This window comes from Monopterus albus, unplaced genomic scaffold (assembly GCF_001952655.1).
Source record: "Monopterus albus unplaced genomic scaffold, M_albus_1.0 scaffold151.1, whole genome shotgun sequence".
NCBI classification, from domain to species: domain Eukaryota; kingdom Metazoa; phylum Chordata; class Actinopteri; order Synbranchiformes; family Synbranchidae; genus Monopterus; species Monopterus albus.
The window spans coordinates 1,074,705-1,090,781 of record NW_018128031.1 but is presented as its reverse complement, the minus strand read 5'-3'; the positions used below and the strand labels follow the sequence as shown (position 1 = coordinate 1,090,781).

At 41.1% G+C, this 16,077-nt stretch overlaps 1 protein-coding gene across 1 annotated transcript in view; it reads left to right on the top strand.

Moving 5' to 3' along the window:
- LOC109968508 (glutamate receptor ionotropic, kainate 2-like) overlaps window positions 1–16,077 on the top strand; it is an 83,077-nt gene that overhangs the window by 53,281 nt on the left and 13,719 nt on the right. The window contains exon 5 of the mRNA XM_020614817.1: window positions 3,844–4,069. Within this exon, the coding sequence (XP_020470473.1) occupies window positions 3,844–4,069 (226 nt within the window). The remainder of the gene's footprint in view (window positions 1–3,843; window positions 4,070–16,077) is intronic.

Here is a 16,077-nt window from a genome sequence, read left to right as displayed (position 1 = left end):
CTGCCCTGCATGTCAATCAAGTAGCAAATGCCATAGGGAGGATGGATGATAGGCTATATATGAATGATTGGCACTTTCTGCTTTTGTTGTTAGGGGTCGCCATAGCGAATCATCACACTGACCATTCGCATGTTAACATTTGGCACGTGTTTTACACCGGATACATTTAATTTATTTTTGAATGGCACGCGATCTACCGACACTACCTTCGCAATCTACCAGTCGATCGCGATCAACGTATTGGGCACCCCTGTGCTACAGATAGAATTCCATTGTATCAAATGAGTCAGTCCACACTGAATCCTTGAGACACTTCATGTCTATGTTTAGTGAAGAGCAGTCTCCGCAGACAGCTGTTTAAATCACACAAATCCTGTTGTTTTCTGTTGTTGGTTGGCCTGGAATAGAACCTGTGTCCTGGTGCTGTCCTGTTGTCAGATAAACAGATGTTCTGATTACTTTAAACACTCAGAACACGCTGCATAGATCCAGTTAGTCTTGAAAAGATCTTCCTTTTGACTGCTTCATTCTATCTCTGGATTCCCTTAAATACTTGAAAATAAAATTATATTTAATCAGGGTTATTTATCATTCACAGTAAGCTCTATCACCTAACGGGGGGCACAAAAGGCACATTCTCAGCTACAAGGCTAATGTTGCTAGCAATAGTTCACAACGTTTTAGAGGCTCAAACTTGTTTTTTTTTTTGTTTTTGTTTTTTTACAGTCTTGTTGGCAGGCACTTGCACATTTTACTAGCTGAACAGGTTATTTGTCTTTGTCTGATGTGGATATGAGGATCATATGTTAGTTATTGTACAGTTTGGGAATTTAAGAAACCCCAGCAGGCTAATTACTTTCAAGCAGTGGTCAACAGTGATTGGCTGTACACACAAAGGTCAGCACAACTGACCACGTCCACACTGCACACCATGGATGTCTGTGCAGAGGGTACCACACACGCAACAATGTTGAGGTGTGCGTAAAACACTTTTTTCCATCATAATGTCAACATGCCATGAGAGAGCATAAAAGGACAAAGTTTATTTGTTTTCACTGCCCATGTTTGCTCTTAGAAAGCATGAGGAGTATGGGTAAGTTGGAAGACAATACAGAAATTTAATTTAGATTTTCTCTGAAATGGGAAATAACTACTCTTGAAATAAACACTAATAAGAAAACTTTACATTTACTTGACTAACTCACAGATGTTACTCTTTAATGAACATTGGAAATATCCACAGTGAATTTCACAGTTTATCTTAATGAACAACATCATTATGTCTTGCATGTCCAACAACACTATCATGTTAAATGACTCTTCCCACTTTCAGTCTGAGATCTGATTTTACAGAACCGTGGTGATTACTGTGCACTTCTGTTACTTGTCCCCTGGACATGAACCTGGAGTTGTCATGTTGTTGACGCTGCATTGTTGACAAGAAAATTGGCTCCATAGCTACTGCCAGCTGTTACGCGATGTCTCGAGACTTGCTAAGCCAAACCCACTCAGTTCCTGTATGTGCACATCTTAGAGAAGTGAAGCAAATAAAACAGTTAATATCTTGTTTTCAGGCAAGAAGATGATGTTAAGGTTAGTCCCCCTCAACAGGAGGATGAGGGAGAACTGAGATAGGACTCAAGACTGCTGACCCAGGTGCTAGTAAAAAAGGTGGTTTAATTGGGGCTGCACAAAAAGGAACAGAGTCAATGAATACATACAACCAGGGCTGGGCAAAGACAGCTGAGGAGACAGGATGACCAGGGGAGTAGACAGGCTAATGACAGGAACCAGGAGAGTAGGAGGATCAGGATAGACAGGGGAATAGACAAGCTAACCAGGAGGATAGGCGAACGAAAAAGGAAATCCACAGCACAGGAACGTCAGCGTGGACGTCTAGGGACGTGTAACACAAAACATGTAACCAACGTACAAAATGAGATCCACAGCACAGAAACTGTCAGACTGGAAAACAAAATGACGTACGATACATATCACGAATAGAGGTATAGGTCTGTTACAGGGTATGCAAGTTAATGCTCCGGTGACGACGGAGTGTCTGCCAGAGGTTCAAATAAGGTAAGGAAGTCATTACAGTAACACACCTCAGCTGTGCGCGACAACCCACAAGTCACTAATTACAACAAGCAACACAGCTGAGGTGCTGATCCCACAAAAAAGAGAGAGCAGGAGAGAGAAAGGCAAAAGAGAGGCAGGTTGCACCGAGCGGACCTGACACATGAACTTTCTGTGGAAGGATAGCATAGCTCTGACAGGGCCTGCAGGGGATCTCTCTGAACTGTGTTGTGTTAGGACTGAAAATGTGTGCCTTCTGCATAAAACTGAAAGTAAGGAGAAAGCTGGAGACCTTGTGCAGTGAATGCTTATTAGAACATTGTCATTGTTGCTTAATAGCTAGGACATAAAAGCATTTATATATTGTAGATAAAATAACAAAGAACCATAAGAATTATTGAGTCACTCAATCACAGTTAAAAAGGAGAACAAAAAGCTGGCATCAGGTTTAAAGCAAAGTGACTTGTTATATTACCTGTGACAGTCAAGCCTTGTGTATTCTCAAAGCGACCTAAAGGAGGTAACTTGGCAATAACAGGCTCAGTAATTGTCAATCACTGATTTCTAAGAGCACTATTTTTATAAACTGCTGAAACTGCTTAATCTGTGCCAGAGGATGCATCAAAATACCTTTTTTAAGGTCAGATTTGAAGATTTAAAGTCACTCACTGTGTGAGCTGAGAGATCTCAGCATGAACATAATTCAGTGTCCATCAGCACATAGCCAAGACTTTATAAGGGAGGTGCTGACTTGAGAGGATCAAATATATTCTGATTTGCAGTGATTTAGATTTTGTGATTTTGCAGTGCTGTAAGTTATACTGAACTTATTTTCTATGTCGGTTTGGCAATTATTTGTGTGTACCCATTGAGTTTTCTAAGATCTCTCTTACGGTTTGAGCGCAATCAGCTCCGGATCCCTGCGTAGAGGCTCTGGGGAAAGCCCACCTCGGCACTCTGCCTGACTTCAAGTGTTGGTGGTTATCTGACTCTCTGTGCATTCACGGCCACCACTCTTGCCTTATCAGCAGTCTGAAGCTTGCATGCTCAATCGCCTGATTTGTCAAGGGTGACTCTGAAAGATTTTGATAGGCACTCTGCAAATCACCCAGTTGATCTAAAATATCGACCAGCCACAAAAAGTCATTACACACAATAATGGCGGGCAGGACCTTGAAGATGGGACTTAATTAGGTTTCAAATGGCTTCAAAAATGCCTTCAAATCTGCTCCCCTGGAGAGTAATGTGCTCTTAGATTTCTCAGTGATTACAGGTGTAGAAAGTAAAGCGCATTGCTGCTGTGAGTATTGCTGCTGCTCCTAACCATAGGTGATAGCAGCAGCACAAACTTCAGAGATGTACACTCATACAAATTCACTCTGCTGCTCTTTAGAATGTTTGTCTGCTTCAATCTATATTCTCCTCACACGCCATAATGACTAGTCAGATAGCAGACATATAGCACTACTGTAGCTGCTGAGGCAAGTGACGGTTTTTCCTAATGTAATTTGGAAAGTAATTGAATGTAAATGGTTTTGCAGGCCTTGATAGCGTTGCATACTTTGGTAATATTTAAATGGGGGTTGTCTGCCCGTCATTGTTTCTTTTTGTTCCTCAGAACATTATAACTGCAGAGACAGAAATAATTCTTTATTTAAGTCCAACCTGGAACTTCACATTCATTAAAAAATAGTATACAGTAGATTTTACATTGAATAGTTTGAATTTCTTTTCCTACTCTCAATGCCATTCTGTGTCTCCTCACAGAAAACCAAGATCTCCACATATGATAAGATGTGGGAATTCATGAGCAGTCGGAGGCATTCAGTGATGGTGAAGAACGCTGAGGAAGGCATTCACCGTGTACTCACCTCGGACTACGCATTCCTCATGGAGTCCACGACCATCGAGTTTGTCACGCAGCGTAACTGCAACCTCACCCAGATTGGAGGACTCATTGACTCCAAAGCCTATGGGGTTGGCACCCCAATGGGTATGTATGCTACAATTAGAATACTTGCTTAACTTCGCTTTTTGACATGGAGAGTGTTAAAAGCAGCCAAACAATTCAGATTACATTCAGATGTGGCTTTCTTCATTCTCGATGTGTTAGCATCTAAAGCTAATGTGTTTGGTTTGCTAGCATTATTGACATAGCATGGGTATAATTTTACCTTTGTGTAGGATTAATATGATTATTATTTTGGAGAAATTCAAGCTTTGTGTAACATTAGTTCTTTATTAGCTCCGTTCGGGACTGTCTCGTCAACCTTATAACTTGACGGTGTTGTCCCGAGTGCTGCCATAAAGCCAGGACTAATTAGTCAGCTAACAGTAGCTCTGGACTGGTGGAACTGTTTTGTACAGTTTGTCCCAACAAGGCAAACAAGATGTCAGTTGAAGTTTGACTAGACTCTCTAGCGGCTGAAAAAAAACTAATTAATGCACCTTTAAATGTTAAAGACACATTATGCACTGGAACAGAACTCTGCACACCTGGGAGAAGAGCCTGTGTATTACTGCATGTACATGCCATCCACCCCAGCCTCCTCCTGACCAGACTTATTTACTGACTTTTATGCTCTATATACTGTGTCATCTGACTTCATCCATTGCTCACGTCATAATTAGTACACCCATTGGAGTTGGCCAAATTATAATAAGTAACTGCTGGTCATACTAACCTGCTGGTATAAATGAAACATAAATTGAGTTTTTATAGGAGGACAGATGTAAACTGTCAGGAGTTGCAATGAGAGGCACTGTGGCAGGCAACGGCATCTGTGAATTGTGTTCCAACCAGTACCAGTTCAACCATTATCTTGCATTGTCATCATGATGTGTGTTATATACAACCTGTCCTGAGTTTACACTACTGTAATTTGTTTTTGCTTTATGTACTTACATAAAGTTTGTATGTTTCAAGCTTAAATACTTTAATGCACCAAATGCACATTATGCACAACAGATTTAATGGGACTTGACACTGTAATATTAGATTTTACACCCATAATTTCTGAAACACTTTACTGCAGAAAAACTTTGTACTTAGGTGAAATTGAAATAGATTTTGAAAGAACATCTTTATTTCAACTCACAAAAGATACACTTGTCATTTGTGTTTTATCAATGAGCATGTTCTCCCAGATGTTAATAAAATGTTAACATTTTGGATTATTTGAAGGGAGCATATAAAAACTCTGACAACGTAGTGGAAGGTTAGGGTGCGGAGGGTAGAACTTGATGGGTGTAAATATCTGTCTTTAGTTAGAAATAGTTTCCAATTCATGACAGGAGTCAGAATCAGAATCTGCTTTATTGGCCAGGTGTACTGGACACACGAGGAATTTGACTCTGGTACATCAGCTCTCAGAGTCAGGGACATATGTTTTTTTTTTTTTTTATGTGTGTAAACCACAGCCCTGAACATTATTCTCTCTTACGCGCCTGTGCACTCTGCAACCCAGGCTTCATTATCATTCACCATGTTTTATGAACCTGTGCATTTAATTTTTTTTTTCTGTGCACGATCCATGGACATGATAATAATTTTTAAAAATCCTCATCAGTAGCAGTAATAGTAATAGAAGTAGTAGAAGAAGAAATGAAAGAAAAATATGATCCTACTTTGATATATATTATAAACATTGATTATATACTCTACTGTTGCATTTTTAAAGCTCTGTATTTTTGTGTGCTTACACTGCACTACATCCTTGAGGTAACCCATGTGGAGAAATGCATAGCAGGGAAATTTCTGGGGCTATCTCCAGCAGGCACAAGAACACTATAATTCAAATATAGAAGGTTACATGTGTCTGTGGAGGTGCCACATTTGATTATGGGGCTCCACGGCAGATTGTCATAATCCTGTTACAAACGTAGTGGGAAGAAAAACTCTGGTTAAGTTAGCTGCATAGTTACAACTGGCAAACAACTTAACAGTGTGACCACATGCAAAAGGCTGCTCTCAAGCTGGATCATATTATTTAACAGAGAGGGGATTGTAAAATAGTTCCTGCAGTGTTAATATCTCCTGCAAATGTGGTTTGTGAGCAACATGCTGTCTTAATGAGCGTTAGCCAAACAAAGCTACAGCGTAAAAGCACAGGCTACAACAGTATTAGACATGATATAATATAGACATGTTTAATACTTGTAGAAGCAAGCATCATTACAAGGTTAAGGAAATTCAAGAGATTCCAAGTCAGGTCACATTGTCATGCAACTGTCATAGCTGGTTGGGTGCAGTTTATTGTCAGTATTGTTCAGGCTTCAGTCAGACTTCAAACTCAGATCATAGGATGTCTTAGTAATGTTTCTCCTGAGCAAAAGGAAATGATCAAGTTATTGTGTAGTTTTCTTACTGTGAAGAAACCCAATGAAAAGACCACAGACCAACGGTGCATTAATTCATGTCTCAGTTGTGTGTGGCTCTCAGTTCCAAGCCCAGTAGTTCCTACTGAACACACAAATCATAAATGCAGAAGTTTCCTGAAACAGAGGGGCACTGTAGTTTTTAGCAAATCTTATGAAACAGCAGGAAATAATCGGATGGTGCTTATGGGGTTGAGTCTAAATAAACTATAGTGTCTGCCTTCATGGTACAGTGATGAAGGAACATGTTACAGGATGATGTTCTGGCGGCTAGGCTTTGTCTGGCTTTGAACACACACACATGCACACACAGTGCTTTTTTAGTTGATAATAACAAGATACAGAATATTACCACACTACAAAAATGCCTATTTTAAGTGAAAATATTTTAGATATAAGTTTTGTTTGACTTGAAACAACCAAATCTGGCAGTCAGAGCTAATTTCTGAAATTGCAATCTTCAGGTTTTGAGTGTGTTGTGTGCTTAGCACTGAGCAATCATACCAAAAGACTATTGATACTGTGTGTCTTTCTATGGTAATATTGATCAGTGTGTCCACCACTTTGTTCCAGGCTGAAATATCTCATCATCTAGTGGATTGCTGTGAAATTTGGTATAGACATTCTTGGTCCCCAGATTATATTTATCAATGACTTTTGGTGATCCCCTGGCTTTTCCTCTAGTGCCACTATGAGTGAAGACCTTTTTGGTTTTCAATGAAAGGTTGTTTTTACACCGATCAGGCATAACATTATGACCATCACCAGGTGAAGTGAATAACACTGACTATCTGTTACTGTTATGGCTGCGGCTCAGTGCACTCCCAGCACTTCCACCAGGCATGGGTCCATCAACAACTCCGCCCCGGCAGGTGCTGGAGTGCACTCCCAGCGGCGAGGCACACCTGCTCCCATTCAGCGGAGCATTACTTAAGGAGAGCGTTGGTGTGTTCTTGTCGCCAGATGATCTCTCAATGACCAGCAATTACAGTGCCTTGCAAAAGTATTCGGCCACCTTGAACTTTGCGACCTTTTGCCACATTTCAGGCTTCAAACATAAAGATATAAAACTGTAATTTTTTGTGAAGAATCAACAACAAGTGGGACACAATCATGAAGTGGAACAAAATTCACTGTGATAGTCTCAGAGGTTCGTTTAAAGCGCAGAGAGCATCATGAAGAACAAGGAACACACCAGGCAGGTCCGAGATACTGTTGTGGAGAAGTTTAAAGCCGGATTTGGATACAAAAAGATTTCCCAAGCTTTAAACATCCCAAGGAGCACTGTGCAAGCGATAATATTGAAATGGAAGGAGTATCAGACCACTGCAAATCTACCAAGACCTGGCCGTCCCTCTAAACTTTCAGCTCATACAAGGAGAAGACTGATCAGAGATGCAGCCAAGAGGCCCATGATCACTCTGGATGAACTGCAGAGATCTACAGCTGAGGTGGGAGACTCTGTCCATAGGACAACAATCAGTCGTATACTGCACAAATCTGGCCTTTATGGAAGAGTGGCAAGAAGAAAGCCATTTCTTAAAGATATCCATAAAAAGTGTCGTTTAAAGTTTGCCACAAGCCACCTGGGAGACACACCAAACATGTGGAAGAAGGTGCTCTGGTCAGATGAAACCAAAATTGAACTTTTTGGCAACAATGCAAAACGTTATGTTTGGCGTAAAAGCAACACAGCTCATCACCCTGAACACACCATCCCCACTGTCAAACATGGTGGTGGCAGCATCATGGTTTGGGCCTGCTTTTCTTCAGCAGGGACAGGGAAGGTGGTTAAAATTGATGGGAAGATGGATGGAGCCACATACAGGACCATTCTGGAAGGAAACCTGATGGAGTCTGCAAAAGACCTGAGACTGGGACGGAGCTTTGTCTTCCAACAAGACAATGATCCAAAACATAAAGCAAAATCTACAATGGAATGGTTCAAAACTAAACATATCCAGGTGTTAGAATGGCCAAGTCAAAGTCCAGACCTGAATCCAATCGTGAATCTGTGGAAAGAACTGAAAACTGCTGTTCACAAATGCTCTCCATCCAACCTCACTGAGCTCGAGCTGTTTTGCAAGGAGGCATGGGCAAAAATTTCAGTCTCTCGATGTGCAAAACTGATAGAGACATACCCCAAGTGACTTACAGCTGTAATCGCAGCAAAAGGTGGCGCTACAAAGTATTAACTTAAGGGGGCTGAATAATTTTGCACGGCCAATTTTTCAGTTTTTTATTTGTTAAAAAAGTTTGAAATATCCAATAAATTTCGTTCCACTTCATGATTGTGTCCCACTTGTTGTTGATTCTTCACAAAAAATTACAGTTTTATATCTTTATGTTTGAAGCCTGAAATGTGGCAATAGGTCGCAAAGTTCAAGGGGGCCGAATACTTTCGCAAGGCACTGTATTCAGTAAGCTTCCGCTGTGACTAACCTGTGTTTCTTTTTGCCTTGGTGATCCCAGTATTGTGTCATGCATTTTTCTGAACTGTGAGCTGAACTATTTGCTTTCTGCTAAAGGAAATCCCCTTGAGTATTGTTTAGTATGAACTATTGTTTCTGCTGACCCCATACTCCCCCAAACGTACTCTTCGGTCTGTAAACCAATCTCTTTTGGTGGTCCCCAAAACTCGTGTTAAATCTCGGGGGGACCTGTCTTTTCAGGTCGTAGCTCCAAGACTGTGGAATGCCCTGCCCTTGACTCTACATATGGCCGAATCTATTGATGATTTTAAAAAACAGCTGAAGTCACATTTATTTAGACAGTTTTTTAATTGATTGGGTTTATTCATTTTATTTTGTGAGTACTTTTTAGGTTTATTATTTATCTCTTTTTATCCTTTGACTTTGTAAAGCACTTTGTGACCCTGTCTGTGAAAGGTGCTATATAAATAAAATTTACTTACTTACTTACTTACTTACTGGGAAATTGAATCTTGTCTCTGCTCTACTGAATCCTGCTGTGTTTTCGCCAGTTTGAGTTTTCACTGGTCGTTTTAAGTTTCCTCTGAACCGACGCATATGCTGTGATCTCCTTGCAAGTTCCAGTTTTTTCTAGGATGATCCTGTACCCAGCTACCCAGGCGTACCTGCCACACTGGCGTAGAGCTGGGCTGTAACAACCCTCCTGTGAACCATCACTTCCACTGCCAGCAGATTCACACACTGGCTAGCAGGCACCTCATCACCTCCTGCCTCCCTGCACAACACTTGTTCATCGTACCCAGGTTCTCGTCATTATTAGTCACACAAAGAATCACTGCTGATCTGCTCAGTCTTCTCACTCCCCTCCTCTGCTTTCTATTCAGTGGTTGCCTCTACTTGCTGTACCTCGGATTGCTCATCTAGCAGTCCAGTCAACACAGCTCCCAGTCGCATGTGACCAGCTGAAACGTCCACATAGCATTTTATACTTTCTGTTACCACTAATGATTAAAATTCATTTTGATCTTGAGTCTGTGTCTGAGCCCTGCATTTACTGGGTCTTCAGTTGTTATTTCTGACAGTTACAGTGGCACCTGTCAGTGTGTGTGGTATATTAGGCAGCAAGTGAACATTCACTCCTCAGAGTTGATGTGTAATGAGCAAGTGTAAGGATGTGAGTGACTTTGACAAGGGCCAAACTGTGATGGTGAGATGACTGGGTCAGAGCATCTCCCACACTGCAGGTCTTGGTGTATTTTCTTGGTCTAAAGTGGTTAGTACCTACCAACAGTGTCTAAGGAAGGACAAATGGTGAACTGGCAACAGGGTCATGGACGCCCATGGCTCACTGATGTTGAGGTTGCCCTACTGTAAATTAAACTTTTAACTTCCATTTGTAGTTTTCAAAAGATGAAGAGAAAGAGTCAGGAGCTGTAGTGGTGATATCACACCTAGAGCGGTGAGGCTGTTGGATGTGTCTAAACAATTCTCTCTAACTCGTCCTCACGACCACAGTTTTCACTCCTTTTACATAAGTTTTTCAATGAATTGTAGACACATCTGTGCTCTTCCTGACAGTAGAACTGTGGAAGCAAATGGATTCACAGAAGATGCATAGTGAGCTGCAGAGTGACACAAGTGCTGACCGACTGCCACATTGACTCCTACTGTATGTAAACAGTATTAGGATCCCCAGTATTAGGATTCTCCCAGGCTATCCTGTAGATGTCCTGGGAGAAATTGTTATACAGATACGTTCCTTAGAGGATGAATCCCAGTGATCATCTGACTTTTCATGTAGGCCCATCATCAGTTCAAAATTTTAACTGGTCTAATACTTTAAACAATTAATGACATTTCCATCAATCTTTGTTGTACTTTGTGTATGTGCTAATCAGCAAATGTTAGTATGCTAACCATACTAATATGCTAACATCAGCATTTGCCATCGGTTCTGTACCAGAAACAAATTCCTTGTGTGTAATATACTTGGCCAATAAAGGTGATTATTATTATTATTTAGCTCAAAACACTACTACAGTCTTACAGGTCCACTAGTCTTTTTTTTGACATTGTGAAAATATCTGCTTTCAGAAGTCTCCCTCTGAGAGGGACAGATGATATCCACTAGCTGTATCTCCCTGACAAATCAGTGGAATGTCCTGTGGGACACTAATTGTTGGCAAGGTCATGTGCTGCTGTTTGTGTATGCTCTGCTGGTCAGCCACAGAAGGTAATTTGAGTGACTGTTTAGCTGTGTGTGAAAACAGTGGAGGTAGGCTCTATTTGCTTTGGGTGATTGCATTTCCTGACTGATGTGCTCTTTTTGAAGCTTCGCTACTGTGTGTGGGGGGTGGGTGGGGGGGCAGTCGTATTATGTGTGCATGTATTACTGAAAGAAAGCAAGGAAGCTTACAGAAGTGAGGAGAATGAATGGACATTCATAGCTTGCCTGTGGTAGCTTGTGCTTTATACAGCTGTGTTAGCATTATTACTCCCTCATGTCCCATTCACATGCAGCCACAACAAGGTATTTAAATTGCTAATCCTATCATTTTGGTACCCTTTAACATAGTGGTTACATTGCCATGTAGCCATGCCATTTTGCATATGCTGTACAGACAGTAAAGTCATTTACACATTGTTTGTCCATCTCAGCTTCAGCACATTCAGTTTAAAATAAAATATGGGATACTACATCAAATTGCCAAGTATCAGCCTTAATTTGATTTGGGTTATCAAAACTGAAAGAACTGTGTGTGAGATACAACCTTTTAAACACATTGTGCCCAAATTGCAGGGTTTCAAAAGTAACTGGACACTACTACATGTTTTGTGGGTGATCTGTGTGCAGTTTCAACATTAGTTCATGCATGAAAGAGCTTTCACATGTCTCAGATTTGACTAAAAGTTGAGAGTTGCCATTAACAATGAGGAGGAGCTGTCTGTCAAATTGAGAAGTAAAGAGGCGAAGGTGATAATGATGAAGATAAGGCTAAAATGAAGCAAAAATCTATAAGAGAGCTATCAAAGGTTGTCGGTAAAATCAATAGGTGGATGCATTCTAAAAAAGCAGGTGCACACAGGAAAACTAGAGAATTACTAAAAACCTAGTAATCTGGGGGGCACAGGTTTTGTAGATTCCATAAAAATTTCTATCTCAGCAAGTCCAGAATGCTCTCCAAAATGTAAATGTTTCCTTGTCAACAATCAAGAAGGGAATTCATTACCATAAGCCTGAAAACAATAAGGGCAGGATGTAGTTCTCAAAAACATGTAATGTATATGCTGGTTTTGTGTGCTCAGATTCAGATGATTACATCAACCTCACTGGATGACATCTCATCATTCTGCAACACAACAATCTTAAACATACAGCCAACAGCAACCACAGAGCTTTTCATGGTGAAGCAATGGAATTTCCTCAGCTGGCAGAGTCAGTTATTTGATCTGTCTGATTGAGCTGCATTTCCCTTACTGATGGTCAGACGAAAGGCACAGAGACCCCTCACTAAACAATAGCTGAAGGTGGCTGCAGTGAAGGCCTGAGAGAACAGCACCAGGCAAGATGTTGACTCTATCTGTAAAATACAGTATGCCCTTAAGATAGTCCCTTTATTTGTTTTCTTGTGACCATTTGCCATGTTGTGTTTTTCATGCCTATCTCCAATATGTCAATAAATGGAGCCAGTTGGCTCCATTTATACTACCATCACAGATTTAATTTGCCCATTGTATACAGGCAGCTTATGCAGCCACGGTCTCCTCCTTTGTAGTAACTGTAGTCTCATGAGGCTCTGCATTATTCTTCATCCTCTATTTCGTTTTGCCTCTCTCACTGATGACTATCAATCTTCATTTAGCTTCATTAGGCTACATTAATCAAACAGGGTAAGAGGGAAGTGTCTGTAATGCTTGTCAGCAGGCTGCTGCCCTTCAGCCAGGCTGTTTCACTTTGCCTCACCTCATAAATAGGAAGGGTCCTGAATGCATTTCTGTGAGATAGAAAGTCTCTAAAGCCATGACCTGTAGCGATTTACCCACTTCAACCCCCAAACCTCAGCTTCCCATCACTTTCACCACCTCCTAAGTAGACAGGGACAGACACACATGTATGTGAAAGAGAAAGAAGGGATATTAGACAGAGGGCTCACACAGGATGACAATGGAGCAAGGACATTCATTCTCTAAAAGACCCTGTATTTAAAAACATGTACTATTACTGTACTAAGCTGTGCGGTCCTCATATGAGGACGCAGGGACTCTAGAGGTTAAAAACATGTACTATTACTGTACGTAGACTGTATTTGTGGGGACAAGGCACCCAATAACAGATGACAACAACAGGAGGGGACACTGGAAGAAGGTCCAATAGAGTTATACATGCTAAACACTGTGTTTGATATAAGGTACTGTACATTAAACAGACAAATATGAAACAACAAATGAAGAGTCTTTGGCTATTGTGAAATTATTACTTTTTATGGGTAGTGTAGTCATATCATGAGCCATGAAGATGACAGTGATGACAGTGGCAATCTGAACCTTCATGTTAAAATTATAAATGATGTGATTCAGAGCTCACTGGAGGGATGGAAGTGTGACACACACCTGATTCTGAACTGCAGAAACCTGAGCTCTTATCCAGACATTTTCTTGTTTTTCTTTTCTTTTTCTTTTTTTACAGAATTAGATCACATTTTTGCACAGCAGCTTCACATTTTGGTGTTTTCTAATGGCTGATTTTAGCCTGAAATTAACCTATTCAGCCTGACAATGAAAATAATTAGATCATGTGCACCTGCATTCAGTAATGATACCAACTAATGGTGTAGTAGTAACGATGGTAGCCTGGTACTGTTTCAGTCTGATTATCGAACCCTGTTCTTATCAAATCTCGGTTTCAATTCAAAAATAAGCAGCAGACACCAAAGTGTCTTTGTTGACAAGGACATTTTCAGTGCCAAAACTGCTGTTTGGATTGCTCATGTGTCATATAAACAAGAGATTCTGCTCTGACAAGTATTATTACTTGTCACTTGTTCAAGCTGTTCATACTGTCTAAAAAGGTACAAGTTGACAACTGTTTAAGTCAGATGATACAAAACCGACAAGACAACAGGCCCAATTTTTTTAGAACAGTGCTCAAATCAGTCAAACAGTCTAAAAAGGTGCAAGTAATTTTTATTAACTTGTAGTCAGATGATACAAAATCCAGATTTGTTTACAACCAAAATATAACATTCTTTGCAATTTTGACCTTGTGAAAAGCCCAGATGGGATTGTTTTAATCAGGACAGGTTTAGGCAGCAGGTAATAAATTGAATGGCATTTTTTACTGATGTGACTTTTTTTGTATTACATTTTGTATCACCTGTGCATTGCCAAGTTGTCTTTTTTTGTTTATTTTGTTTAGTCTCAACTACTTTTTCGAAGTATCTTTAGTTAACCAAACCAGATTTAGCTTTGCTGCAGGTCAATGTCTTCCAGTGCGAAGTAATTGGTAGCTTGCAAAGCTATGGCTTCAAAGGACAGCAGCTTCCCATGCACTGAGTCAGAGCATGTGAGCAGAGCATACCTCAAGCATTTGGACAGAGTGCAGAGAACCTTTTTTTAAAGAATCCATGGCGTGCTCATTTTGCTAATTTCCAGCCATTTAATGTTTACTCTTGGGTACCTCTAGATTAGCTTGGCACCCCTCATAACTCCAAATAGTCAATAGTAATTATTTCAGAACAATAAAACCAGAGAGCCTCTTCCTAAAAATGAGACGCTATTTCATGAACTTGCACACCTGCTGTTGCTGGTGTTGTGTGGAATGGACAGCACAACACATGGCATTAATTAATTTGAATTTCTCTTCCATAGATAGGTAAATAATGGTATATGTACCAATGAAAAGAGATGTGTAACACTCTAAACAAAGCAGGTAATTGAGAAACCCCATATTTTAACTGGCTTAATGCAGACATAGTAACTTCTCCATCCTTACAACAATTCTCTTCTAACATTACAGAAACAAGGCAATAACAGCAATTTGTGTTTTTAAGTTCCACCGAGTAGGGGAGACAACTCCCTTTCAAGTAGCGCCAAGGTTGGTAAATCCAACTTGTGGTCACTGCAACTTCCCCCACAAATCCCTTGCCTTACAGGCAAACAGGTAGCGTTGCACTGACAGTAACATCATGGATCATTACAATCCTCTTGCCAACCTGCAACACATCACATGCGGCAGACACACTGGCCTCAAGCAGTCAAAACAAACAGGTACTGTGCTCTAACAGATGTGATCAATCACTGCCCCTGGGTGATTCACTGGCAGCTACCTGTAAGTTTCCAGCCACTCCATTCATGCCACGTTAAACCCAGTCAGGTAAAACAATGAGTGCCTGTACAGGAACATTCCTGGACATGCAGTAACCTCAGGCCCTGTATTTTTCTCCACATCCTGTGGTCACAGTGCAGCAGCAGAAGGTGTTAAGGTCACTCCTCTGCTGTTAGGTGAGAGAGTGGCAATTACTTGATCAAAACAGCAGGTGTCAGTGAAGGGCAATGTTTTTATTGTACAGCATCAGGTTAATCAAGGCAAGTGAGTAATAACTGGTTCTTGCTCAGGGAAAAGCATCAGGTGAAGCACTCTCGAACCGGAGATGTGAATCCAGGGACAGCAGGTTTTGTCAGGCAGGTAGGTGAAACACTGACAGCTGAGGCAGGGTGTGGAGCTTGAGACCTGAGGGTAAAACAAAGAGAGATGTGGGATGAGAGAGAGTTGGAGCCAACAAGATTACGGCAGGCTTGACGGCAAGAATAGTCAATGATCATTGTTTGAGTTTGTAGGGGGGGCGGAGTAGAAACAGGGCCAGCCAATGGAAAGGATAGTCTGAGGCAGTAGCAGGAAGTGGTTGTAGCTGAGCGGCCCAGGCGGGATGGTGCCAGGACAGGTGGAGCGTTGCTGGTGAATGTGGAGATGAGAGGTGTGTTGGTTGTATCAGCAGCAAAAAAACCAGCCCTGGAGAGCCGAAGCCGGAGAGGCATCCTAACTTCGGGTAAGTCGCTGAGAAGGAGGATGTTGGGGCATGAAACAGAGGAATCATGCACAGCAAGGGAGAACGGGAGTGTCTCTTCGTAGAATCAGTGCACAGAAAATAAGTGCAGAGGACAGGAGAGTCACTTCATAAGATAGGTGCACAGA